General features: G+C 35.9%; 1 protein-coding gene across 1 annotated transcript in view; it reads right to left on the bottom strand.

Moving 5' to 3' along the window:
- The window catches only part of ADGB (androglobin), a 129,576-nt gene that overhangs the window by 76,885 nt on the left and 25,100 nt on the right, over positions 1 to 27,591 (bottom strand). Inside the window, exons 5-10 of the mRNA XM_054570081.1 lie at positions 25,517 to 25,726; positions 19,517 to 19,656; positions 17,543 to 17,629; positions 9,483 to 9,748; positions 4,836 to 4,970; positions 2,827 to 2,921 (exon numbers count right to left, since the gene is read on the bottom strand). Of these exons, the coding sequence (XP_054426056.1) occupies positions 2,827 to 2,921; positions 4,836 to 4,970; positions 9,483 to 9,748; positions 17,543 to 17,629; positions 19,517 to 19,656; positions 25,517 to 25,726 (933 nt within the window). The remainder of the gene's footprint in view (positions 1 to 2,826; positions 2,922 to 4,835; positions 4,971 to 9,482; positions 9,749 to 17,542; positions 17,630 to 19,516; positions 19,657 to 25,516; positions 25,727 to 27,591) is intronic.

Genomic DNA, 27,591 nt, shown 5'->3' with positions numbered 1-27,591 from the left:
AGTTTCCCAATATTTGAAAGCAATCCTTTTCATGGGAATTTATGATAGAATTTATTGGTGTTATTCAAAAAGAAAATGCCTCAGTTACAGTAACAAAGATTATATTGCAATAAAATTTACATCTAAATAATATCAAAAATAGAAGTCGTGCTCCAGGTAGTATTTATAACACTTTTAAATGGCTATTTTAGAGTCAGTAGCACCCTGATTAACTCGTTCTTACAGTCGTTAATTGTTACAATGATTAATTAATCCCTGGATTCAAGAAGAACTTTTCTTTCTCACAGATATCCACCCTTATTTTGTGCCTCCCTGAAGTTTAGATGGAGCTATAGAAAAAGTTGCAAGAGAAACGAGGCATGTTCTAGCTGAGGCCATAGAATAATTTGAAATAGGGGGATTTATAATATTATGTCCTGACTCCCCTCATCTTCCCAAGCTGCATCTAAGACTTCTTCCCTTCAATCTATTTAACCTCTAGGAGTTCCCTGAACCCAGCAGGTTCACCTTCACTTCCAGGCTGTCCTCTGCTTTGAACAGGTTTTCCTATTTATTAGGCTAACTTCTTAAGCATGCTGCTTCAGTATTTCTTCCTTTGGGAAGAACTCCCGAGTCAACCATTAGACAGAAAGATGTGTTTTTGCTATGGGTCCCTTATTCATTTTTCCATTCATTCATTCATTCGGTCACTTATCCAACACACATTTTTTGAACACCGCCTCTACCACATACCAGGCCCCTAGTATGCTCTCTGTTAAACTGGTTTTCTAACTTCGTTACTGTTTGCTTCTCTGCCTCCTCATTCAACTCTAAACTTTGGAAGGAGGCCCCTTGTTAATCTTGCTCATTATGGTGTCCTCAGAGCCTAAATCATTGATTAGCACATAATAATAGATAATCAATAAATGCCTGTTGTATTATAGATAAACATGACAATTTTTTTTTGTATTTTAAATTCAAAACTTACTCTGTGCTTAAATGTTAGTTTTTAGGTAGAAAATTCACATGCATTACTTCAGTCGCTTTCTTTTCATAATGCATTCATCCCATCCTTATATTCTGCAGTCTGAAAAAGTGTTTAAGTACTTCCTCTACATGAGACCATGGTACCCCACAAAGCATGCAGTCCAAGGTGTTAGAATATTTAATCTCTCTGGAATATCTAAGGTAGCACCCAGGTCACTGCCATGAAAATAAGTTAAAAAACAAAACAAAACAAAAACTATGGCTGAAATGGCCTATTCAAATCTTCACAAGAGACTCAAGTTGGAGGGAGGCCTGAGGAGCACACTTAGATTTATCCATGTTAAAGATAATTAACTTGGAATTAAAATATTCGTTTGACAGTATTATCCCTGTTACATGGCAGATTTTTGCAGGTAGGGGTAGTTTTTATCTAAAATAAAAGAAGGAGGAGGAGGACAAAGATATAATTACAGTTGGCTCTCCATATCTGTGGGTTCTGCCTCAACAGATTCAACCTACCTGGCATTGAAATATCAGGAAAAAAAAAATCTACATAGTTGCTAGCATGTACTATATAGTTAAGCCTACCTACCATGTCTGTGGCTGTACTGAGCATGTAAGAACTTTTTTTTCCCTTGTCATCATTTCCTAAACAATACAGTATGACAACTATTTATATAGCATTTATACAGGGCTAGGTGTTATGAATAATCTAGAGAGGATTTAAAATATACAGGAGGATGTGCATAGATTATATGCAAATACTATATTCTTTTACTTAAAGGGCTTAAGCATTCTTGGGATTTTGTTATCTGTGGAGAATCCTGGAACCAATGCCCTGTGGATACTATGGGTTGATGTATACAATTGCACTATTTAATCTTATACTTTAATGTAGTGATTTCAGAACATGTGGAATTTTAGAAACCAAGTGCTAAATGTCTAAAAGTTTTCCAAAGGGTTAGGATTCAATAAGCCCCAAATGCAGTAGGGTGTTTGTCTAAGTAAGTAGAAAAGTAATCTGGTGATCTTTACCCTTTGCAAGCGAAGGAGAAAAATAATTTTTATGTCCAAGAACATAACATAAAATTTAAAAATATGAGAAACCAAAACATCCCATGCAACTACTAAATATTATGTTGTCAAATATTTGACACCATGGAAAATGTTAATGATACAGTGTCAAGTGAAAAAACTAGTTTCCAAACAGAACATAAAATTTAATTATACGGTGCAAAAAAAAGTATACATATGTACACACAGAGTATATGAATAGATGAAAAAATCAAAGAATATGTACTAAAATGTTAGCATTGCTTATGTCTAGGTGTTTATACTATAAACGTTTTTTTAACTTCATTCTCTTTGTATATATTTTCTAAAGTTCCTATAAGTTGTCAGCTTTATAAGGAAAAGGCAGTTAACATTTGTGTGCATTATTTTAAGACACAAGGTGGCAATAGCTGTGGTTTACCAGTTCTGGATGTGAATTCATTTAAGTCATAAGTTAAGAAAACATGTTCAATCTATTTACAAAAATAGATTTATAATTATTTAGAAATGACTTACATGATTTTTACTAAAATATATAATTTATATCTTTTTATTTTGCTTATAATGGAAGGAATAGATAAAAACATGTGACACATTTTGAAAAGATGGAATCACTGCAATCATTTAAGATAATTTTGGTGCTTCAAGCCCCTGTGTCCAAGTGCTTAATTTTAAAAAGGAGACTAAAATTCAGTAACAGAATTTTCATTAAACTCTGGTATACCCTTTATCACAAGGAGTACTCACACACACACATGCACATACACATGATAAATGTTACTGTACTTCCTGGTCTTGAGTACTTACCATCTTCTCTAATGAAAAGATCTTCTTTTCAAACAGATAGAGAGGTGTAAATGTAGCATATACAACCATGTGAAGGGGCTGTATTACTGAGGAAACTGCAAAAACACACATATTGTGTCATGAAAATTTTAGCCAAAATGGGTCTGCCAGTAGGTCATTCCTTAATGAATATTAAAACAGAATTAAGGTTAAAGAATTAGAATTAAATTCCTTATCTTTGCTGGTAAAATAAAAGGTACATATTCTAAATGTATTTAACAAATGTTAAATCTTAAATGTGTATTCATGTTATAAAATATCTCATTAATTTTACCTTGATAATAGTATGATTTAATTGCTTAAAAATCCTTTTATTTTACTGTGAAAATATTACATCCACTTAGAGATACCATCACATAGTCATGAGTCAATGTAACTTCAAATGGTCTACTAATAATTATGTTCAAAGGAATGATTTTAACATTGTGACAATTCTTAGCTTTCATAGATACAAATCTTTATTTTTAGCTTAAATTAATCTGGAGTTCTTATGTCATTTCAAGAATAAAGAAAACATAAATAAATGAATCCTTTCACAGAAAAGGAAAACATAAGTGACTTAGTTTAGACTGTTTGATGCTGGTAGAATTGGCTTCTAAGAATCACTTATTTATTTACATGTTCCTTAACATCCCTGGTATTTCTATATTTATTTGGGTGTCCTTTTGTTCCTTAAAGACCCTGGCTAAAATAATAGAATCTATTTTCTTTCCTTGTCTTTATTTTTAATTACAAAGTTTCTTTATTCCTTTTCAAATTCAAGCACTTATATATAACTGTATTAGATATGTTTACTGAAGAACAGTATCTTCAGAACCACAAATATAAATTAGGCATGAACCAGAATCTCTCTAGAATGGATTAATTGTAAAAAATAACAAAGTTATAAAAACATATTTTTACATTAAAAAATTAGACGTTGTATGTCTTTAATGGAGCATAGATCTGAACCCAGGCAGTTTTACCCCACAGCCCAAATTTTAGAGCATATTCTGTATCTTCAGACTGACCCTAACTACCAGTTTGGTAGAAAAAAGGCATGGTTTCTTTTATTTTCTCAAAGAAAAAAACTCAGAGAAAGGTTTAGTCATTTTCACAATGATGATGAATTATCGGTAACTTTAGGAATGTTATGTCACCTCCTCTCAAAAAAGATTGCTTAAGGCATTAATATAAGAGAACAATTTTTAATACAGAATAAAAAATATGACTAGTGACCCCTTTCTCTCACAAACCACCAGACGTGTTTCTGTAAAAATAAAAAACCATAATTGTTAACATGTCCTCACAAAAACATATGAGTACATTAAGAAAGAAGACAAAAATGGAAAAAAAACTGGATAGAGCATAGTGCTGGAGGCTAATGAATGTGTTTCCAACCATGTAATGAATAGCGAACTGAGAATTTTAGCCTGCATTCTGAAAGCGCCAAGATGGATGACCCAATGTTAGGAATATAAAGTGTTTAAAAAATGATGTATACAATATGCATTATATAAACTTAAAAATAGTATATATGTTATATTTATAATTTATTTATACAGAGGACATATACTAATATATTATATATTTTGTATCTATATATACTTATATAAACATACTTATATTTCTATAATTTGTATAACTTAGATATGTATATTCTATAGAATATATAACTTACATTTTATTTATGTTCAATAATATGTTTTATAATATACTAATATATAATCTATATTTCTTAGTATATGTCTCCCTTCATATGAACTCTTCTCCTATGACTGCTGTACTGTAAGAACTTGGACCACCTTGGCTTTGGTCTCACATGGAGGACCTTGCCCCAATATCCATGCCCATGCAAGGGCCTAACTATTATGGGTAGCCTTAAGCAAGCTTATTTACATATGCCTAAGCAGGAGATCTATTTCTATGCTGCACAGAGTTCCAACATTTTAGGATAGAGCTGAAATACTTATTATTCCAGGGGTGCTTACAGTCTGACAGAGACTGCTGAGAGTATTGGACATCTGAGGAGGGTCTTGAACCATGAAATGACCATTTGAATTTTTCCTTTTCCTTTTCTCCATCTTTACTCCTCTTCTTCCCGATGTCTTTTGCATCTGCTTTCTCTAACATATTAAGAAATGCAATAAATATTTTAACTTTGAAAGCTCAAACTATATTTCTTATTCAGTCATTGTATTGAAAAAAGGCCACAATCATAGTGTTATTTAAATGTAAACAATAGCCACAAATTCACCAAAACACTCCCTACCTCTAATTAGAAACAGTAAAATAAAGCAAGACAAAATTTTGAAAACCAATGTGTATTGTGAAAAATTTGCAGCATTATTTATTTTTGACTACACAAAATTTCATGTTAAATTAGATGATCATTTGACTAAGATTTATGTACATAAAATTATAGTGTCAGGCTAATTTTATCACTTTAAAAACAAGGATCAAAGAACAGCAAAGCATTAAAGTTGAGTCCTAAAGTCCTTTCAGATTTTTCTTATTTGGGGCCTCCACCTCAAGGAACCATAGCTTGCTGTCTCCAGAATATCTCCTGGTGGAAACTGGATGCCAAAGCAACATCCTTTTGCCAACATGACTTGTTTAATCAAAGCCCATACAAAGAACCATATGCACCCTTTGAATTTGCATTCATATTTAAATTTCTATGAAACATGTTCTCTTTCAACTAAAAAAAAAAAAGCTGTGGTACCTATACACAATGGCCTATTACTCAGCCATAAAAAATGAAATCTTACCTTTTGTGAAAGCATGGATGGACCTAAAGGGTGTTGTACTAAGTTAAAAAAGTCAAGACAGAAAAACGCAAATAACGTATGATTTCAATTATATGTGGAACATAAAGAACAAAGTAAACACACAAACAAAATAGAAACAGATGCTGACAATTGTCAGAGGGGAGGGAGGTTGGGGAGCTGGGTGAAAAAGGTGAAGGGATTAAGAAGTACAAATTGGTGGATACAAAATGGTCATGAAGACGTAGATTATAGCATGGGGAATATAGTCAACGATACTGTAATAACTATGTGTGGGGTCCGGGGGTGCTTGAAGCATGGGGGACCACTCTGAAAAGTATATAATCTTCTAACCACGTTGCTGTACATCTGAAACTAATACAGAATAATACTGAATGTAAACTGTAATTGAAAAAAATTTTTTAAATTAAAGAGATAAAAGTAGTATAAAGAATGAAAATTTTAAAAATCCAAGATATTTTTATTCGTTAATGAAAACAATTCAGTTCTGAAACAAAAATTCCCATTTCTGTCTTTTTATTCTATTGTCATCTGTTGAATTTGTAATCAAGTTGTTTTTTCCAATTTGCATAAATAAAAACATTAACAACCCGTAATGTTCCTGAGCCTATAATGTAAACTGGTCTCATATCTTAGCTTTTATAGCATATTTAACACCTATGTTAGATACAAAAGTGAAGTTAATCATTAACTTTAAGTGTAGGAGAAGACATGTAACTAAGAAACTAAAGTATAAATACAGGCTATCAAATTTTATTTTGTGGGTTTTCTATAAATATTTGATTTCACTCAACAAAATGAGTTTTAGGTAGAAATATATAATTTTATGTGTGATTTTAAAATAAGACTTTAAAAGCCTTCAAACTCCTATTCAGAATTCATAATATAAAAATAACATAATTTATAATAAAAATTATACATAGAAAAAAATACACTCTTTCACACAGAAATTGGATAATAAGAAACAGTGTTTACCAAAATCTGTTTTTGTCCATGCCCTACGTAAATGTGCTGCCCTCTGTCATTTCATCCCGCCCACCTAGCCAACACCGCTGTGAGCTGGCAGCTGAACCCTGCTGGAGATAACCTTTCCCTATTCCTGCAAACATCTAATTTAAGTCTCCACGAGAACCTCATCTTCCACCTCCACTTCACTCTCAGCTCATCGGTAGACTGCTTATCAAGAGAGAAAATAGAAGCAACCTTTGGACTGAAACACGCAGCTTCTCTCTATGAAGCCCATTTACCCACCAACATGCGTATCAATCCTCACCCATGGCACAGGCCCATCTGGTCGAATGGAGGGGCCCTTGTCCCCCAGGTTGGTCCAACCTCTCCACATGGGTGGGCTCTCTGGATCCTCCTCTTCCTGCCCTCTCGGGAGACATACAGTCTTGCTGTAATCTCAGCTGGAACCTCTCAATCATCACTTAAAAACACTCAGTTCTCCCTCAATAGATTAAAACATAAGGATCCTGTGTGGGCCCACATATTCCCTGTCGGCTTCCACTTTGTAGCTCTCCTGTTCACAGACTTCTATATCTTATTGTCTAGTGATAATTTGTTTGTACATTATTTTACTTTCCACTTACTTCTTAACACTCCCCAGTATGCCTTTGACTCCCTTCATTTACCAGTGCCCAATGGCCTTCACATCACAATATTTAACAGAGAAATCTGAGTTCCCACCATATTACAACTCTCAGTATTTGACACAGACTATCTCTCTGATCCCTAAAACTCCCTTCTTTTGACTGCACTAGCAACGTGCTCTGCTGGTCTTGCTTCTCTGGCCATCCTTGAGCCTCCATTGACAGATCATAATTTTGTGCCTGGCTCTCAGATGTTTAGCATCTTTAAGGCTCCATCTCCAGCAGCCCGGTCTTCTCGCTCTTTGCTCTCTCCTTGGGATCACCCATAGTTTAATTGAGCATTCATTTGTCAAGGATTCCAAAACATATATCACCAGCCTGAAACTCCTGACATTTTCTCCAAAGGCACTTCATATTCAATGTGTTCAAAATTGTTTTATGATCTTTCCTTATAAAGCCTTTTTTTTTTTGTTTTCAGCATTCCCAAGCTCTGTTGAAGGTACTACATTTTTTACTTTTTAAATATCTCTCGAATCATTCTCCTCTCTGTGACTCCACAGTCACTACCCTATTCCATTTTCCAGCTGCCGCTGTCTCCAACATGCGCTGGTACAATTCTCTCCAAACTGTTTTTTCCTATATATGCTCATGTCACTGACCCCCAAGCTCCCCACCCCCACACTAAGGTCCTTTCTTTTCAAAGAATCAGAATATTCTTTTGAAAATGTGATTTAGATCATGCATGATTTAGTCTAAGTTCATTAGCTGTCAATTTTTCTTATGATAAAAATCAATACTCTTGACTTACAAGATTTTATATGATCGTTCTCCTATTTCTCTAGGTTTTCTTAAACCATCCTTTATTCCTCACATCCTTTTCTCCAGCTAAATATCTTCTTCTAGGTCTTCCATTCTTCCTACTGCCTCATAGCTTTCTTTTCACAGTATATCTACTATTCCTTCTCTTTAAAATGCTATTCCCTCCACAGTCCCTCATCTTCTTCTAGATATTCCTCTCACCTTTGCAAGCACAGCTCAAAATTCCTTTAGGAATCCTTCCTGATGCTCCAGATTAGGCCCTCCATATGAATTCCCACAGTTTCCTTTATTTCCATTTCAGACTTATTTTGTAATAGATGATTATGATTTTTAAAATTAATATTAGTCTCTATCACTAGACAATAAGATTTAGGAGGTAACTTACACATTTGATTTTGTTCAACAAGTTATCACTAATTCCTGGAACATTTACTGGAATTATACTCAGTAAATAGCATATTGGAAGGATGGGTGGCTGGCTGGCTGGTTGGGTGGATGGAGAAATGTTGAGAAAGGACTTCTAGGTTCAAATTAATTGGGGATATCCTGGATACAACAAATTTTATCAGGCATTTTTTGCTATTTTTCATACTACCGCATATTAGGTTATTTCAGAAAGGGACTATGATAGGCAGATATTGCTCACACACTTGATTTTGGTATTTTTTGAAGAACATTTAGGATAATAATATCTATGCACTGTGCTGTAGGTAAGATCTTATTAAGGAATAATTGGACAAAATATCAATATTTTCTAAATCATAAATATTTGAAAAATCCTAATAAATACTATCAAAGTACACAAAAAGCTGAATATTTTCTAGAATATTTAATTCTACTTTACTATGCAAACAATAGTTTATTTGCATAACTATATGAAAATATTTCAGAAAATACAAAATAAAAAAATTACTCAGTACATTTCCCACCTTAAGAAGAGAAATGATCCTATACTTGTAAAGAAAACTAGAATTTTTTCTTCTTAAATTTGAACTTTCACTTTACAATAAATAATCAATAAATCATTATCTAATTTACGTCCATTTCACATTTCCTACAAAAAATAAACAGGACCACTTCTGTCCTTTGCTGTTTTTGTTCTTTTCACACTATGTATAGCAAATATATAAGAAAGATGTGTTTGATGAAAATTAAAAACTTAATGTCTCATCCTATATTAATACTATATTAATTTAGTATCATAAAAATGTATCATTTCCTTTGACTTTTAAAGAGAGTAAAATGTAAAACAATAATTAACATGTAGTAAATACCATAAGAAGTTCTGAAATCCTAGCAAGGTAGGGTCTTAATTATTTCCTCAACACAATACATGATACTAGTAATAAAGCACTATTAAATTCAATGATGATTGTAAAGCATTTACTTGTATATACAGGACCCATAGTGCATAATGGTGTGATATAAAATGGCTAACCTTTTGGAAGTTTTTCACTTTTATCAAGTGATTTCAGTGTTACAATGGAACCTTCCCGTCTGTATTCTTTGCCATCTTTCACTTCTTTGCCATCTTTCACTTCTTTGCCATCTTTAACTTCTTTTCCATCTTTCACTTCTTTCCCTGGTTCTTTTAATTTGGTATCTACCTCTGTTATTTTGCTCTCAGAGATGGACTCATCCGACAGCTTAAATTCTGGCAATATTTCTTTCAATAGCTCCCAAAGTTCATCCTTATATCCTGGGCTTTGATAAAACACATCAATGTTAATTTTCAAATTAAGCTTTAAACTACACATCAAGAAATTACTGAGAGAAAAAAAAATCAGCTACTATTTTACAAGCTGTCAATAGTTACATCAAATATTAGTTAAAAACACCGTGATGCACTCATCTATTCAAGAAGCTTTGACTGGGTGCCCATGGCGTGCTGGGCTTTGCTGAAAGAAAGAGACCAAACAAGGGGTTCTGGCTCAAGATGGAGACATAGGAGGACCCTGAATTCATCAGTTCCCATGAGCACATTGAATCTACAGGTATATATAGAACAATTGCCTCTGGGGAAAAAAAAACAACCAAAAACTAGCTGAGTTACTCCTACACATCTGGTAAATAAGAAAAAACCTACATTGCTGCCAGTGAGAAAGACTGAGACATAATCTCGCCATAAACCCAGCATGATGACCCACAACTGAAGGATGCTCAGCACCCTGAGCTTCCCCCTGAGGAGGAAAGGGTTTGAAACTCACATCTGGCATCCTGACTCTTAAGACCTTCCCCTGAGAAATGCCCCCAAATATCTAGCTTTGAAAACCCACAGGGACTGCCTCCAAAAAGACCCATGGAGCCGTAGTAAACACAAAAATGGTTCCTGAAGATCTGGCCCAGACTCAGCCGCCCTGGCCCAGTGCAGAGTCCGCAGACTTCGGGGAAGGGTCTTCTTTGCTTATCTTAAAGCATTGGCCTGAGGGGCAGGCTTCTAATTAAAGCCACATACAAAGACCCTGAGGGCAGGCACTGTCTTCATGCACTCCATTTGCCATACATCATCCATTTATGATAAATACTCTGAACAACATGGGTTTAGAGAGAATCTATCCAAACATAAGAGCCATATAAGATAAACCCACAGCTAGCATCCTATTCAATGCTGAAAAGCTGAAAGCTTTTCCTCTAAGATAAATAACAAGACAAGGATGCCCACTATTACTGCTTTTATTAAACAAGTATTCATTATTGAATAAAAGTCCTAGCCAGAGCAATTAGTCAAGAAGGAGAACTAAAAGGCACCCAGATTGGAATGGAAGAAGAATAATTTTCACCACATAGAGATGTTGTGATACTGGTATTATACATAGAAAACCTTAATGACATTAAAAAACTGTTAAAACTAATAAAATGATTTAACAAAAATGCAAAATACAAAATCAATATACAAAAATCTATTGTTTCTATACCCTAATAACAAACTCTCAGGAAGAGAAATTTAAAAAATAATCCCATTTACAATTGCATCAAAAAGAATAAAATACATAGAAATAAATTTAACCAAGGATGTGAAAGATTTACACTTTGAAAACTAAAAAGACACAAATAAATGGAGAGAGATTCTGTGTTCATGGGTTGGAATAATATTATTAAAATGTCTAAACTACTCAAAGCCATGTACAGATTTAATGCAATCTCTAAAAAATTCCAATGGCACTTTAGACAAAAATGGAAAAAAAATCTCATAGTACCACAAAGACCCCGAATAGAAAAAGCAACCTTAAGAAAAAAGAGCAACCTGGAGGCATTATGCATCCTGATTCTAAGCTATATTACAAAGCTATAGTAATCAAAGCAGCATGGTATTGGCATAAAAACAGACACATAGATCAATGGCTCAAAATAGAGTACCCAGAAATAAGCTCACACATATAGAGTCAATTAATTCTTGACAAAAAAAAGCTAAGACTATACAATGTGGAAAGGATAGTCTCTTCAGTCAATGGTGATGGAAAAACTGAACAAAATCATAAAAAAGGATGAAACCAGGTCATTATCTTACACCATGCATAGAAATCAACTCAAATTGTATTAAAGACTTGAACATAAGGTCAGAAACTATAAAAACCCTAGAGAAAACATAGGTGGTGAGCTCTTTGAATTTGTCATAGCATTGAGGTTTTGGATTTGACACCAAAAGCATAGGCAGCAAAAGCAAAAATAAACAAGGGAAACTACGTGAAACTAAAAAGCTTCTGCACAGCAAAGGAAACCATTAAAAAAACAAACAGAGATGGGAGGAAATATTTGTTCATCATATCCCTCATATGGGGTTAATATTCACATTATATAAAGAACACATGCAACTCAACAACAAAAGAACTCCAAACAATTCAATTAATAATGGAAAAGGATCTGAATAGACATTTTTCCAAAGAAGACATACAGATGACCAAAGGGATATGAAAAGGTGCTCAACATTACTATTCATCAAGGAAATGCAAATCAAAACCACAGTGAGATATCATCTCACACCTGTTAGAATAGTTATTATCAAAAAACCAAAAAATAGCAAGTGTTGATGAGGTTGTACATAAAATGGAATGCTTATGGACTGTTAGAGCAATTATAAATTGGTACAGCCAATATGGAAAAGAGCATGGAATTCCCACAAAAAATTAAAAAATAAAACTAGTACATGACTAAGCAATTTTTTAAAATATTATTTTTTAAATTTAATTTATTTTTTAGAGAGAGGCGAAGGGAGAGAGAAAAAGGTCAATGTGAGAGAGGAACATCAGTCCTGCCTTAATCAGGAACCGAAATCAAAACCTAGGCCTGTGCCCTGGCTGGGAATTGAACAGACACCTTTCATTTTGCAGGACGATGGCCCACCAACTGAGCCACGCTGGTCAGGGTTGATTTAGTAATTTTATTTCTGGGTATTTAACTGAAAGAAATTAAGACACTAATTTAAAAAGATATATGCACTCTCATGTTTATTGCACCATACTTTACAATAGCTAAGACATGGAAACAACCTAAGTGTCCATTGGTAAATGAGTGGATAAAGGAAATGTAAATATTTCAATATTCACATTTATCAATACATCGAACAAATATATGTGGATGTAAAATGTGATAAAATGTGGATGAATTAAGCCATATGTTCTTCCTCTGAGTTCCCAGAGAATCTTTACATTTATTGATTTGCAATTATTGAACCATTCTTGCATCCCTGGGATGAATCCCACTTGATCATGGTGGACAATCCCTTTAATGTATTGGTGGATGTGGTTTGCTAATATTTTGCTGAGGATTTTAGCGTCTATGTTTATCAGCGAAATTGGCCTGTAGTTTCTTTCTTTATTGTGTCTTTATCTGGTTTTGGGATTAGGATGATGCTGGCGTCATAAAAAGAGTTTGGGAGTCTTCCCTCTTCTTGGATTTTTTCAAATAATCTGAGAAGGACAGAGGTTAGTTCTTCCTTATATTTTGTAAAATTCTCCTGTGAAACCCTAGTACACTGTTGGTGGGAAGGCAGACTGGTGCAGCCACTGTGGAAAACAGTTTGGAATTTCCTCAAAAAGCCAAAAATGGAACTGTCATTTGACCCAGTGAATCCACTGCTGGGATTATACCCTAAGAATCCCAAAGCACCAATTCAAAAGAACCTATGCACCCCAATGTTCATAGCAGCACAATTTCCAATAGCCAAGTGCTGGAAGCAACCTAAGTGCCCATCAGTAAATGAGTGGATCAAAAAACTATGGTACATTTATTTACACAATGGAATATTATGCAGCAGAAAGAAAGAAAGAGCTACTACCCTTCGCAACAGCATGGATGGAACTGGAGAGCATTGTGCTAAGGGAAATAAGCCAGAGGGCAAAAGACAAATACCATATGGTTTCACCTATAAGCGGAACCTAATCAACAAAACAAACAAGCAAGGAAAATATAACCAGCAACATTGAAAGAAAAAAGAAACCAACAGAGTCAAGAGGGAAGGAGGGGGTGGAGGCAGGGAAGGGAAGGGAAGGGTCAAGTCAAGGAACATGTATAAAGGACCCATGGACAAAGCCAAAGCGGGAAAGGATTGAGGGTGGGAGGAAGAGGGGCAGGGGAAAGTGGTGGTGGGAAAATGGAGACAAATGTATTTGAACAATAAAAAAATAAAATAAAATTTTTAAAAAAGAATAAATAGGCTTCAAATAAAAAATGAAAGACTCTACACACTTCTTACAGCCTCCAAAAATACTTTTTAAATTACTCAGTCAATGCACATTTATTGAGAACATACTGTATGCCATTCATTCAGTGTTATTGTTGTAAAGCACAGATGGCACCATACTGAGCAAGACAAAAAGGGTCCCTACTCTCATGCAACTTCCCATCCCATCCCAGTGGATGGGTATGAGACACAGAGAGAGAGGGAGACAGAGAGAGAGAAAGAATAACAGACAGTGATAACTTCCACAGTGGAAATGAAATAGTAGATGATGGGTTATGACATATCTTGCAGAAAGAATAATTGACATTGAATGGCTAAGAAGGCCTGTCTGAGGAGTTGCTATTTAAGCTCAGTGAAAGCTAACTGTTATGACGTACCCAGTCAAGTGGATATCTGATGGAAGATCATTTGAGGCCTTTAAAAAAAAACAATCTCATGTAAGGACCCTAAAGGACAATGAGTTTAGTATATTTGGGAAACAGAATGAAGGTGTAGGTGGCCAGTGAGTAGTTGCCAACACAGAGGTGCAGTCAAGGATAAGGCTGCAGATCATTCAAAAGTCAGATGGTACAGATCCCTAAAGAAGAGGAGAAAGATTTAAAAACTTCAAGTGTAATGGAAAGGATTTAAGCAAGGCAAATGATATTATTTGCTTTATGTTTTAGAAAATTATTTTGAATGCCTTGTAGAGAAGTAACTAGAGGAGGGAGAGTTAGACGCAGGAGGACCAGTCATGAAGCTAGTACATTACTAATGCATGTGAGCAGTGACGGTGAGTTGACCTAGGACGGTACTAACGGAGATGCAGGAAAAAAATAATAAATTCACTTGTTATGCTTTTCTCTGAGGATAAAAGGAAGGTGAACTGGTTTCCTTATGACTCTGTGATTTGCATGACTGCCTGAGCTGCCACATGCTCATCCTTGGATCCCCAGTGCCTGGCAGGTAGATAGTGGGCATTCAGTATATTTCATTTTTGCATTTAATCCCACAAAAAGCTCTGCAACATAGGTATTACAACCTAATTGAGGTTTAGGAGGTTGTACATTTTTATGCTCTCATACAACTAGCAAATCATATAATCAGGATGCAAGCACAGCTGAGTCCAAAACCCATGTTTTGTTTTTCTTTTCATCTACAATATAAAAAAAATGCTATGCTATGAAAGAGAAATATTCAAATACCACAGGATCTGACCAAATAACTTCTTGGACAGTTAGACTTAAATATTGGGCATGGAGTGCTCTCTTCACAAATGCACTGCACCACGACCAGAGAAGTTCGCTGAGAAAAAGTCATGTGTCTCTTCACTTGGAATTTGACTTCTAATATACACTCACGCATGTCATTCAGGTGTGTTTCTATTTTGCATGGAGAGGAGAGTTATAAGTTTTTTAAAAATGGTATAACTGTCCTAATTGTAAGAAAACATAAAACGCAAACTCAACAACTGCCAATAGAGCAGTGTCTCATGTTGCTACTCCGATGGGAAATTAGAAGAGAATTAAGTCATTTGTTGGAAATGCCACATAACATTTTCTCACCCTTACTGATTTTCCCATGGAAAAAAATTGGAAAATCAGAAGTCAACACAGATTTTGAACTCTAATACCCGAATTCTCTGGACCTCTGCAAAACCATGACCACAACTGGCCCAAGGCCCTCAGACACTTACTCTGCACACCTTAATCCTTCTTAGTAATAGGAACATCCCATTCTTGAATATACCATGGCTTTAATCATATTATTCCCCTGCTTTCAATAGTCTTTTCCTTTCTGTCCTTCACATCAAATGCAGCCAACAATAAAGGTTCAGACCAAGTTAGAACTTTCTCTGCGAAGCTACCCCTTATCCCAGCCTGCACCATTGGCACATGGTGATTGTGCCCATATTTCAACTTAAACATTTCTTGACAATCATTTATGTATTGCTTCATGACATTCTTTTCATTTAAAGCCACATATATACACAGTGAATTAATTTTGTAGTTTTGTAGTATAATATTAAGTTAAAATTATATGAATAATGTGGCAGAATATAAGAAAAAATTCTATAAATTATAATATATCTCAAAGATAGTGTATACTTCTTTACTTTTTCATTGTATTTTGAAGTAAGTTGAAAAGTTTGATGTCTAGGTCATTCCTCACTTATTCTTCTTTAGACTTTTTTTGTTTTGTTTCCAAAGTTGATTTTTAACTATCATATATACTCCTAGATAATAATAAATAACCAGTGGAAGTCAGTAGAGAAGGAAAGAAACTTTCACTAATAATGTCTCTACCATACACTGCCATTTTTTCTGACACTCTCGCCTATTCACTTTATCTTCAGGACACCATATAGGATGGGTTAATGTATCCCCATTTTACATAAGAAGAAATTGGGGCCCAGGGAAGTTCATTACTTACAAAATTCACATAGTTTGAAATTGGAAATGTAAGAATGTAAATCTAGCTACATAGTTCTGAATCCAAAGCTCAAGCTTTTCCTCCTCATATAATTTGCATAGATAATTCATAAACAACCATAAACTCATGCAAATTAAACATCTAAAACCCTATACATTTTTATTAATTATTAAAGTGATCTCCTTAAAATTATGAAAATATATCAATGCCAGTTTTTATGTATGATTCTAGCATGAAACAATTCATGAATTTTAATGAGCTAATTTTATAGTTATAAATTATTCTGATCTATTTCTGAGAGATTTCTGATGATTTCATGTCTCTGGTATGTTTATTGACTACTGTGCAGAGAAAATAAAGGCAAAATTGTAAGCATTCCCTCAACATTGAATACAGAAATTTAGAAAAGTCCATATTTTTAAATCTCATTGTCTCTCTACTTTTCTCCACTAACACTGTCCATATTATATCTGTTTATATTCACCTCTCCTAGGTCTCAGAAAAGGATTTCCCATTAGAAGACATAAAAGTGTGCACCTGAACCTTTCCTAAGATAAAAGCACAAAACCAGCTCTCCTTCAGGAAAGAGGTTCTTCTGGGAGGGTTTCTACTCTTCCATTTTTCTCCCGAAAATATTTATATTTGAACAAAGTACCAGCTAGTTTATCCTGCTAAAAAGATGCTTTAGATGTAGAATCCAAGTTACCAGAGCCTGTCTTCAATCTCCTCTAACCTGGGCCCTGGGGACAGGTAGCTTCCCAACATCAATCAAAGATCAATGATAATTCAAGTTAGTAACTATAGTGTAGCTTTGGCCCTCTTATAAAAATTAACATCTGAATTGGTATGTTCATATTTATTTATATATTCTTTTCTCTGCACTTCAACTTGATTAATTTCCAGTGTAAATAACAGCATGATCAAATTGTGTGTCCATATCTTTTATGTGTGAAATAAAAGTATTTGTGAAAATTTAGGTAAGCCTTAAATGAGCCCTCTCTCTTTGGACATAGATAATGAATCTCTATGTAGCTAGACGCCTATGAGAGAAAGAAACATGGTGGGCTGTGGGCCCAGAAAGACTTAGAGTCAAATTTGTCTCCTCCAGATACATTGCGGGCAAGTTTGGGGAATTTGACCATTCTCACCTTCAGTTTCCTCATTTGTAATGACATATACCTAGCTGATTTCGGACATTTCAGGATTACATTTACACTATATAAAAGAACACATGATTTATCCTGAAATTCTCCAGGGATTTTATATAACATGTTATTCTCCCAAATATTTTTGTAAAATGTAAAATTTCTTGAAATTTTCTTAAAAACTAAAAATGTTTTGGTTAAAGAAACTTTACATGGGAAGAAAAAATATATATAAGAAACTGAATGGTCAGTCAAACCTACCGGAGAGAAATGACTTCTGGTAACCATCCTGTAAGAGCGTGAATAACTGTGAATTCTCCCAGCTCTCTCCTCTCTGCTATATGGATGCTAAAAATGCAAATGCACAACGGTACAGTTAATACAATTTTAAAACACAAAAAGGTATATAAGAAGTAGGAATGTCTAATAAATAGTGATATAATAATAAATGTAGGGGTATACTGGTTATATGTTACAGTATAAGAAAATATTATTCCAGCAGTCATATGACTTGTTAAAGTAGTTCTAATAATAAAATGTCATGTCTATTTACAGAACATGCTTATAAGCTTTATTTTAAAAATATATAAATTAATATATTGCTATAGATTTTTAAATATACATGGTAATCTATATTTTATATATTCCATGGATTATCATGTTGTTCTTTTAAAACTAAAACAGTGTCCTTTATGTTTCTGATTTCAGTAATTATTCTAAGATGCCTATGAAGCTGTGTATTATCAGTTTCATACATGACATGTCAAGATAGGCATCAGGCATTCTTAATTAAATTATTAGGTAATTTCAGAGAAACCAGAAACATCTGTTCTATCCTGTATGAAAGAATGGATTTGCTACCATAGCATAAAGTCAAATGACACTGTAATTGACCAAACATTGCTCTCCTCATTTTAGTGTTTTGCATTTGGATTAATTACAATTCTTCAATGTGTAGGAAAAAAAATGCAGCTACGGTTATCCTGATCATGCTTTTAATGCTTCACTGGCCTTGCAACTCTAATTCTCAGAACTTCAAGTGAGGTTTGACAACTAGGAGCATTTTTTTTTTTTTTTTCAGAATAAACAAGCATAGTTGTCACCAGTGTGAATAGTAGTGCTCAGCTACCTAAAAAGCTCTGGGATGAGTTTTTTTAAAAGACGACTGAAATTACAGACTGCAAGTTGGGTGAAACAAATTTCCCATAGAAAATTGAAGGTTAGTAAGCAAAAGGGAGATGAATAGGATGGCAGGAAGAGTGGTTGTTTGGTTGTGTAGCCTTGGGAGAGAAAAAGGAAGCCGAGCTAAAGAAAACCCACAACAAGCAGACCTAGCTTCTGAATGACACCACTGTTCAGAGAAGGGGACGGGACAGTGTTTTGAGCGGCTGGCAGACGTGATCCGGTAAAGCATGTGTGTGTTCTGTAGGATTCTGAGAGGCTATGGCATACTGGGAGGTGAGGGAGGGTGTCAAAGTCAAGCTGGTGCGCTGCGGATGAGCATTCTCCCACCAAGCAGGGACCCAGAGCTGCCGTGCATTGCCAGCTCAAGCATCTAAGCCTTTCTGCATTGCCAGGGCCGAGGAGGGATGACCACAGGCCTCTGCAGGTGGAATCTAAGAGAATAAACAGAGCAGTAGTGCCTCATCTATGTGGGTGCACAAGTCACACAGGCATATGACACAAGCACACTTCATAAGAACATTGACAAAATAGGAATAATTTTCATCATGAATGTATTAAAAGGGACCTGTGTTACCAAAAGCATGAGAAGCACATTGGTATCCTTCAGCACAGTTTAGGGTTTTCAAGATTGGCAAATTATTGTTGCATATACAGAACCTAAACCTTTAACTGGATTCCAGTACATATCATTCAATGTTTAGGTGAACCAATATTTTCCCCTACAAAAGAACTCTTTTTTCCCATTAAGATGAAATATTATTTTCTGTGATTGAATTTCCAGTTACCGTCAGAGAGCATTGAATATAGAATAGTTTTTTGAGAACTTTCATTAGAGGGAATTTTATTTGATTGCTGGCTAACCCAATACTTCAAATTTGTAGCTTTGGCACATTCACTTTATATAAGAAAACTTATATTGTTTGGAAAGAAGTTTTTTTAAAATTGTTTTAAAAAATAAAGGTATGGAAGATAGACGTGATATAGTTGTTTTTGCTGTGGTTTGCCTTTTTGTTCTTATACCAGTGAGTAACGATTCCCCATTCTACATACTCGACATTTGCCAGCTTAATGATGGCTTTAGACAGAAGCATTGGCCAGAGTTCAAATTCACAAGTTGTAGCTGGAAGCAATAGCTTGTTATCTTCGTCAAAAGGCAGAAAGTCATCAATGGTTATCTTCCTCCAACAACCCTAAAAATGAAACAAGAAGAACACTCCATCAATGATTTATATGGTTTTCACTCATACACTAGTATATGTGGCGGGGGAGGGGGCAAAAGTAGGTTTACAATTGTGAATATGTGAAACAACTGAGTTTATCTTGTATTATTTCTTATGAATCATTGTATTATTTTCCATACAAATAACTGTAACTACTTTTGCCCCACCCGGTATACTTCTGACATTATTATTTATTCTTGTAATTTTGTGGTTTATAATTTTATCTTAATTTCTTATGTCTAAATACTAACATCCTTGTCTTCAATACTACTGCGGCTAGACTACTAGCTTATTATTTTATTTAATGTAATTACAGCACATCCAAATAAGGATGGAGATAAGCATCTGCCTTCATTTAGAGGTCACGTAAGCCCATTCTTGGATGCCCCCTCCTATGTAAAGCAGTAAATTAAACTGTTTGAAACAGCAGAACCAAAGCATTATTTTACCATGAATGAGTTTGGGCATAATTAAATAATTTAATTTAGTTACAATGAAAATTCTCCAAATATAACTTTAGTAATATTATACATTCTGATAAGCTCAATGATCTCATGCTTCCAAGATTATGTTACTCCCACTCATAATTAAATATCTAATTCTTAAATATAATGGTAATTAATATTTTATTTAAGAACATCATATACTCACCTATATGCATATTAATTCATAAATAAAAGGTTGATACATGGTAACATTAATGATTGTAAACTAAAAGTTTTTTAACTTTGGTTTTATATATGAAGTTTATTATGAATTAATTCTTTTACCCAATAAATATTTTCAGCAGTGATACAAGCATTGTAAATCCAAAGACTGACATAACACAGAGCCTATATCACTGAATCTTATAGTTTAGTGAGGTAAGAAATACATGCAAACAATATAAAACAATATAAATACATTATGTTCAAACTGATGTAGGGCCAGAAAAGAAAGGGTAACTAACTGTGTTAATGTCTTCACAAGAAGGTGGTATTTGAACTGAAGCATCAAGGAACAGTATATTTTCCCTATTTAGATAGGAGCAATAGAGTAAAAAATGTTTTCTTTGTATTACACTAGTAACTCTAAATTGACATTGCCTAATTTAATGGTTATACGCATATGTCTTTTTCTTTCCTAATAGATAATAAATCAGAATGGAATCCTATGAAATTTTCTAGAGACTCATGGGAGGACAGGAAAAGGGAATCAAATACAAAGAAAAACATATGTATCAGAGTAAATAATAAAATAGACTTAAATCTTAATTTTATCAAATATAAATTACACAAAAATCAACGTAAAAGACTAAATATATTGATCAACATTAAGAATTTGCATATACAGAGAAAAACAAGTACATATAATTTCACTCACATATGGAATCTAATGAGCAAAATTAACTAACAAACAACAGAAAAATAATTTACATATATTTTGACAGAAAAATTAATTATGCACGTAGAAATCCTAGAAAAAATAGTCATGCATATCGGCAAAAATATATACACAAAGGTGCAATACTATAGCATTATATGTATTAGTAAAACATTAGTCCATAACCTAAATGTCTGTCAATATTAAATCAGCAAAATATATGTAGTCATTCCTACATTCAAACAATGGAGTATAAGGTAGATAAACAGGCATAAAAAATGTCCATGGATAGGAAAAAATACTTTATGGAATAACAACTACTATATGATCTTATTGAAATTATTTATATATAAGGTGTGCATATGTTTATAAGAAAAATGTCTGGGAAAATACACACAAATCATTTACTGTGACTATCTAGGTAGACTCACAGAACTTTCATTGTTCTACTTTAAATATTTTAAGAGTATTTCAGTTTGTTTTACTGAGGGCATGTAAAATGTTAATAATAATAAAATAAGAATAAAACATTTACATTTTGGAAAAAGTAATTGAATGTTTTAAAAATTTGCTGCGGTACATATCTTTTTATACAGTTTAAAGAACAACAAAAATGTCATTGGGTTGGAGTTTGTTTCAAATGCTGACTGCAGGCTCTGCCCAGAGACTGACTCAGGAGTCTGGGGTGGGCATTGGAGGCCCCTAAGCCTTTCAGCTCCCACATGTTAAGAAACTCTGGATTCAGGCTGGGTAGCTCAGTTGGTTAGAATGTTGTCCTGATATGCCAAAGTTGCAGGTTTGATCCTGGTCACGGCACATACAAGAATCAACCAATGAGTACATAAATAAGTTGGACAACAAACCTCTCTCTCTCTCTCTCTTTCTCTCTCTCTCTCTCTCTCTGTTCCTCATCTCTCCTTTCTCTAAAATCAATTAAAAATATAAACTCTGAATTCTACAATAATATTGTCCTTGAAAAGTACCAGGTTTCATCAGAAACAAAATCTAATGCTTTTTTTAATATCAATAATTTGATAACAATTAGAGAAAATTATTGGTCCCAAAGTATGTGTTTTCTGTGTTTATTCAGAGACAAATGATAGCACTGGGACAATCAGAGAAAGGCTGCCAAGAACCATGCATATTTCAAGTGGAAAGTAATAACTTCTTTGTTTCTTTGAAGGAGCCAAAGGAATACTGACATTGGAAAGCACCTGACAAGACCAGCCGCTTCCCAGTGGAGGTATTATCATGCAGGTGAAAGAAGAAAGAGAACGGCTCCGTTTTACAATGCTGTTCTTTATGCTACTCACTACATTCTTGTCTGGCTGAATGCCATTTAATTAGAATCTTGTCTGGAAATAAGGGGAAACTTTTATGGGGAAAAACTGGTGTGAAAATCTGAACTTCGAATGTCATGTAGAGAAGCTCTGAGAGGCCGGGTTGCCTGTAACAAGTAAGGTAATTGCTTCATGGGGCCAGAGGAAAGGGAGACAAGAGGAGAGGGAAAATCCATGTCCAATCAGAAAAAAAGGTAAAAAAGCATCAATAAATTGAAGGAAAAAGAAACAGCGAGGAGGAGACTCTAGAGGAACAAGATGTGACAGGGAAAGGAGAATCGATGTGGGGCAAAGGATGTGTCTCCAGTGTAATATACTGAAGGGATGAAGCAGTAGAAGGAAACAAAGCCTATTTTTATGAACGTGTTTCTTAAATTTTTGCAGTGAAAAGCAAAAGATAGACATTAAATACTGACTTAGAATTGGAAGAGAAAAAAGTAAAAAATTAAATTGTGTATGTCTGAAAAGACACAAAAAGAATAAAAATAACAATATAGTTTTTCTTGTCAGAAAGCTTGTACTCTAATTCTTTCCTACAGCTGATATGCACATAGGTGTTGACTCTGCCCTGTCACCTGGATGGGATCCTGGAGAACTGAGCATTAAAGTTTGGGCACAAGGACCCTAGCAAGGCCACATGCAGAAACCTTCACGCAGAACATAGCCAACAGTCGCCGTATAGCTGCTCCATTTCCACACCCTCACTCAAGAACCACTGCTGGGTGGGTGAGCACCTGGTTAGCTAATCCTGTGCTTTTCCCTGGCTCTGCCAAGGGCCAGGAGGAGACATGACCTGATCCTTTGGCTTCTATAGTCAGAGGTGGCAGTGGGAAAGAGAGAAGGAAGGAAAGCATAAATGAAAGAAGGAAGGAAGCAAATAGTGTCAAAAACCAACTATTTGTCAGGATCTTCACTAGGTTTGTTTACAAAGCAACCACATTTTATCTTCACTTGTTTCTGTCCATGGCATGTTTTCTGTCTCTTATTGAGGAATACGGACCCTTTGCCCCTGTGTTTGAGGGCCCCTGAAGGCCTCTTGTGGCCCAACAATGGATCTAGTAATGTTGAGGGCCAGCAAAGCACTCTCAATGTCGGTGAAGTACGACCACGCACTTCAGCAGCGAGCGCCAGCAAGCTGCCTACCAAAAGAATTCCCATGGAACCAGATGTATCTCACTGCTCAGTAGTCTCGCAGCATCCCCACGAGCCATTCCTTATGTGAGAGCAACGAAGAAACAGAAGCCATTGCACGTGAGGTTCAGTCTTTCTGACTGACTGCCACACGCCTGGCCCTCTTCCCTCAAGGACTAAAGAGATAGGTGACGGAAGGAGACTTGACTTGGGGTGATGAATATAAAATACAGTATATGGATGATACAGAAGTATACACCTGAAACCTATGTGATTTTGTTAACAAATGCCACCCCAGTAAGTTCAATTAAAAAAAACCCAACAACTCCAAAAAAAGGTAGGCTGAATGATTAGGTAAATTTGAGATTTCCAAATTGGACTAAATACCTTTTAAAATTTTTGGCCTGAATCTAAGTATATTTGGGCTTGTGAGGAGTTAGTATAGTTAAAGAGAAATAAATCATATTTTCTTTGCAAGGTAGAATGTAATATTAATAAATGTTGACCCTGTCTGGAAGGAAATTTGAAAAGAAGGAAAGATGTAAGGAAGCAGGGGGTGAAAGAAAATAAGATATTGAAACTAATAGGGTTGTTTTCATGTTCTGCTGATGCTGTTTTCAAATTCTTAATAACATTGAACTCCATCTCAATTCAGGTTCACGTGAATGTGCAGAAGTGAGGGCCAAACACCCAGACCACTGACCCCCTCACTGTCCCACGTTTACTTTTTTCTATCATCCCTCAACTCTGCCTACTGGTGTTCTACTTTCTCAGTTCCATGCCCTCCTTCTCACTCCTCTGCACACATTTAAACCTCTGAATCCAGTCTGCCTAACCTGCACCCTCATTGATGAATAAAGAAGATAAAGGAATTTAAGAAGCTATTTTCTCTTCTAATAACATTTTGACTTTCAAGGTCTATTGTCTTGCTGTGAATATCAAAAACAACCCCAAAATCCTATTGTGGATAGCAGAGGCCAAGGTTACTTTCTCTACCTTTACCTTCCCACTGTAATGATGCTATTAATTCCTAAGCACTGGACTTTTAACATACTGTATTCCAGGAAGATAGATGGCTTGGGCTCATTAAGGAAAAAACGTCATGTTCTTAGACATACAGAATGGAATGGTTAACTTTTCATACTTTTCTCACTCCTTCAAATGGTCAAGAACATTCTTAGTGACTAGGACCAGTTTCACGGGTACATGACCTTCACACAAGGCCCCACGCTCGGAAGGACCTCGTGTTTGGTTTAAAAGTACTGCTATCACTGTCTTGAAATTCCTAATAATTTTTGAACAAGAGGGTGTGCAAATTGCATGGATGGTCTGGCCTGTGACTCTGGGTCTTTAGAAAGAGCATCTTGCCATGGAAAACCCAAGGTGTCTAATATCACCAAGCGTTGCTAAATGTGGTATGAGTCCATATTGCCATATTGATTGAGGGGGTTTTAATTCTCTATTTGTACGTCTTACTATCCCATTTGCTTCTTTTTAGGCAGAGGTAAAACTTTCTGTGTTGCTATACAGTTCGTTCACATGAAAACAAATCTCAAGTTTGGGACAAAATGTTTGGGATCAGGTCCCTCAGCTGAAGCAAATGCCCAGAGACAAGGAGTGGACTACACTCAAGCACGTCCTCCTGCTGTTGACCTTGATATCACACCACAGAGGAAAGAGGAAGGGAGAGAGCCCTGTGCATCCCCCTGCCTGCACGGCCCACCTGTGTCCGAGGGAGAGGCAGCTCAGGGCTACTCTTCCCAGTCCAGGAAGCACCAGTTTAAAGCCAAGGAACTGGTATCACAGGAGAAATGACTGTGTTTCTTAACAATCCCAAATTACATAGGCAGGACCCTTCTCCCAGTAGCTACCTGGCTGATATCCTTAAAACCTTATAAACTGCATCATTTTGTGTTAGTCTAGGTAACAGCCTGTAAGACAAATACATTTCAACATTAAAGACCAATGAATTTTAATGTGCATGAACACGAACTTACCATCCAGTAAAGTTTCACAACATACTTTCCATAGCCATTGAACAAAGGCATGTGACCCTTCACAGCCTTGCACAGAGAATATATGTGTTCCCAGGGCTTCCAGACAAGGAGAGGAAGTTCCCCTGTATTTCCTTTAAAATAGTTGCTCAAAACATCCCCATTGAATATCTTCCACACGGCATAGATTTCACTGATGATCCATCTCATCAGCTAGAGACAAAAAACATTAGTGTTATTTTTCAGTTGTTGGCACTGTAATTTAGGGAAGAAATCAGTTGAAAACCTACTTCCAATGGTAATATTAAATTTTATAGGTAATGTGTTCCACATTTTGATTTCTGACCTGCAGAATAAAGGCATAGACCTTGGTTTTGCTTTCAGGAAATAGTCATATTTCAAGCTATAAAGTGTAACATTAAACAAACTCTTAGCTCAGAGCTGTCTTCAGAGTAAACTGCTGTTGGGAAATGCCCTGCCTGGTTTCAGGGATTGTAGCCTTGCCAACAGGAGAGAGGACCCCAAGGCTGGAAATAATCAAGGAGGCCTTGGGAAAATAGGCTACTGAGGAGATGAAACCTGTCCCCCTGGCAGGGACGCAGCCTGTGCCTTCCTCACATTACCCTGCTTGGCCCTGTGATGGTTGGTTATTGATGACAGGTAAGTTTTCTCACAAGGAGAAACAACCTAAGACAGATATCGGCTGGTATGGGCAGCAGACACGGACGTAGGGGACACGGAGAAAGGGCAAAAAGGCCCGCACCCCTTGGCTCAGCTTGGACAGTGCCAAAGTCTTCACTCTATCTGAAAAAAAGTTTCCTTATCTCTTGGCAACTCTGCCCTGCCCGCCTGGCTCAGGCTTGAAACAATACTGAAGGCAGGTACAGCCCTAAACAGGATCGGGCGGTTCTCCAGTACAATCAGGCCTAGAAGTAAGTTCTTCTAAGCATGCTTTGTTCTTCCCTCAAAAGCGATGACAACCACTTCATACTGGGAAAGAGATTTCCATTATTCATAGACCCTGACCTGGGGCAGATCTCCTGTGTTCCTCCAATTGTTATCCCAGATTTCTGTCTGTTTTCTGTAAACATAGCCTTTTGACATTGACTGATGAGCTTTGCATCCATACCCCTGTGCATATGGTTCTCAACAAAAGCCTTTGGACATGGCTTTTCAGGGCCTTCTCTCTCCTAGAGGGAAGAGCCATATCTTCTCTCCTGGCAAACAGAGAAGTGTTTGCGACGACCCATGTTTATCCCCCCCGTCCGTCCGTCCGTCCGTCCGTGACAACCCTGGGACGGGCTCTGTGGGATTCAGAGCCCCGCTCCCTCCTCAGCTGGCCCCGGACTATAACCCTCAGATCCAGGAGCCCCGTGCTCCACCGTGGCACTCCCTGCAATGCATTACTTCCTGCAACAAACTGTCAATAACCTTTCTTTGACCTTGGCCTTCATTTGAATTCTGTGTGCGCGTGCGTGCGTGTGCGTGTGTGTGTGCATGTGCGTGTGTGTGTGTGTGTGAGAGAAAGAGAGAGAGAGAGAGACCGAATACTTCTGAGAACAATAATTTACTTTGTAATTAACTTATAAAATGAGGGAGCTACTCTTCTGAAAATGTTGAGAAGTCTGAGAGAAAAGATGGTCTCTTTTTTGTCAATAGGATCAATTAGACAAGGAATAAGATGTGAAAAAAATTAAAGTCGCACCCATGCGTAACTATACTCTAAATTCATATTTAATGTGTTGATCTGTAGGTGCAGAAATGCTCTAAGTAAAACTCCCACTTGCAGCATTAAAACTTGCAGGGAGGCACAGTAGGGAGCAGAGCTTTAGAGTAGAAAGAGGCACCATGATTTGAATCCTCCTTCAGATCCTTCCATTCTTGAGCAAGTCACTTCAGCCTTTCTAAATTGCAGTTTTCAGCTTTAAATATAGATTAAACTATCTTTCAGCATTTTTGAAATAGAAACACTGCATAAGAAATCTCTGGGTCACAGTGGGTGTTAAGTGAAGCTCTTACTACCCTCAGCAGTCCTGGATTTTCTGTTGTTGGGAACCCTCATCTCCTGTTTCACCGCC

The sequence above is a fragment of the Pteronotus mesoamericanus genome, unplaced genomic scaffold (genome assembly GCF_021234165.1).
Source record: "Pteronotus mesoamericanus isolate MK-2021 breed Mesoamerican mustached bat unplaced genomic scaffold, CSHL_Meso_final contig_20, whole genome shotgun sequence".
NCBI classification, from domain to species: domain Eukaryota; kingdom Metazoa; phylum Chordata; class Mammalia; order Chiroptera; family Mormoopidae; genus Pteronotus; species Pteronotus mesoamericanus.
Note: the sequence above shows the minus strand (reverse complement) of the source record. Positions and strands in the feature narration are given on the sequence as shown.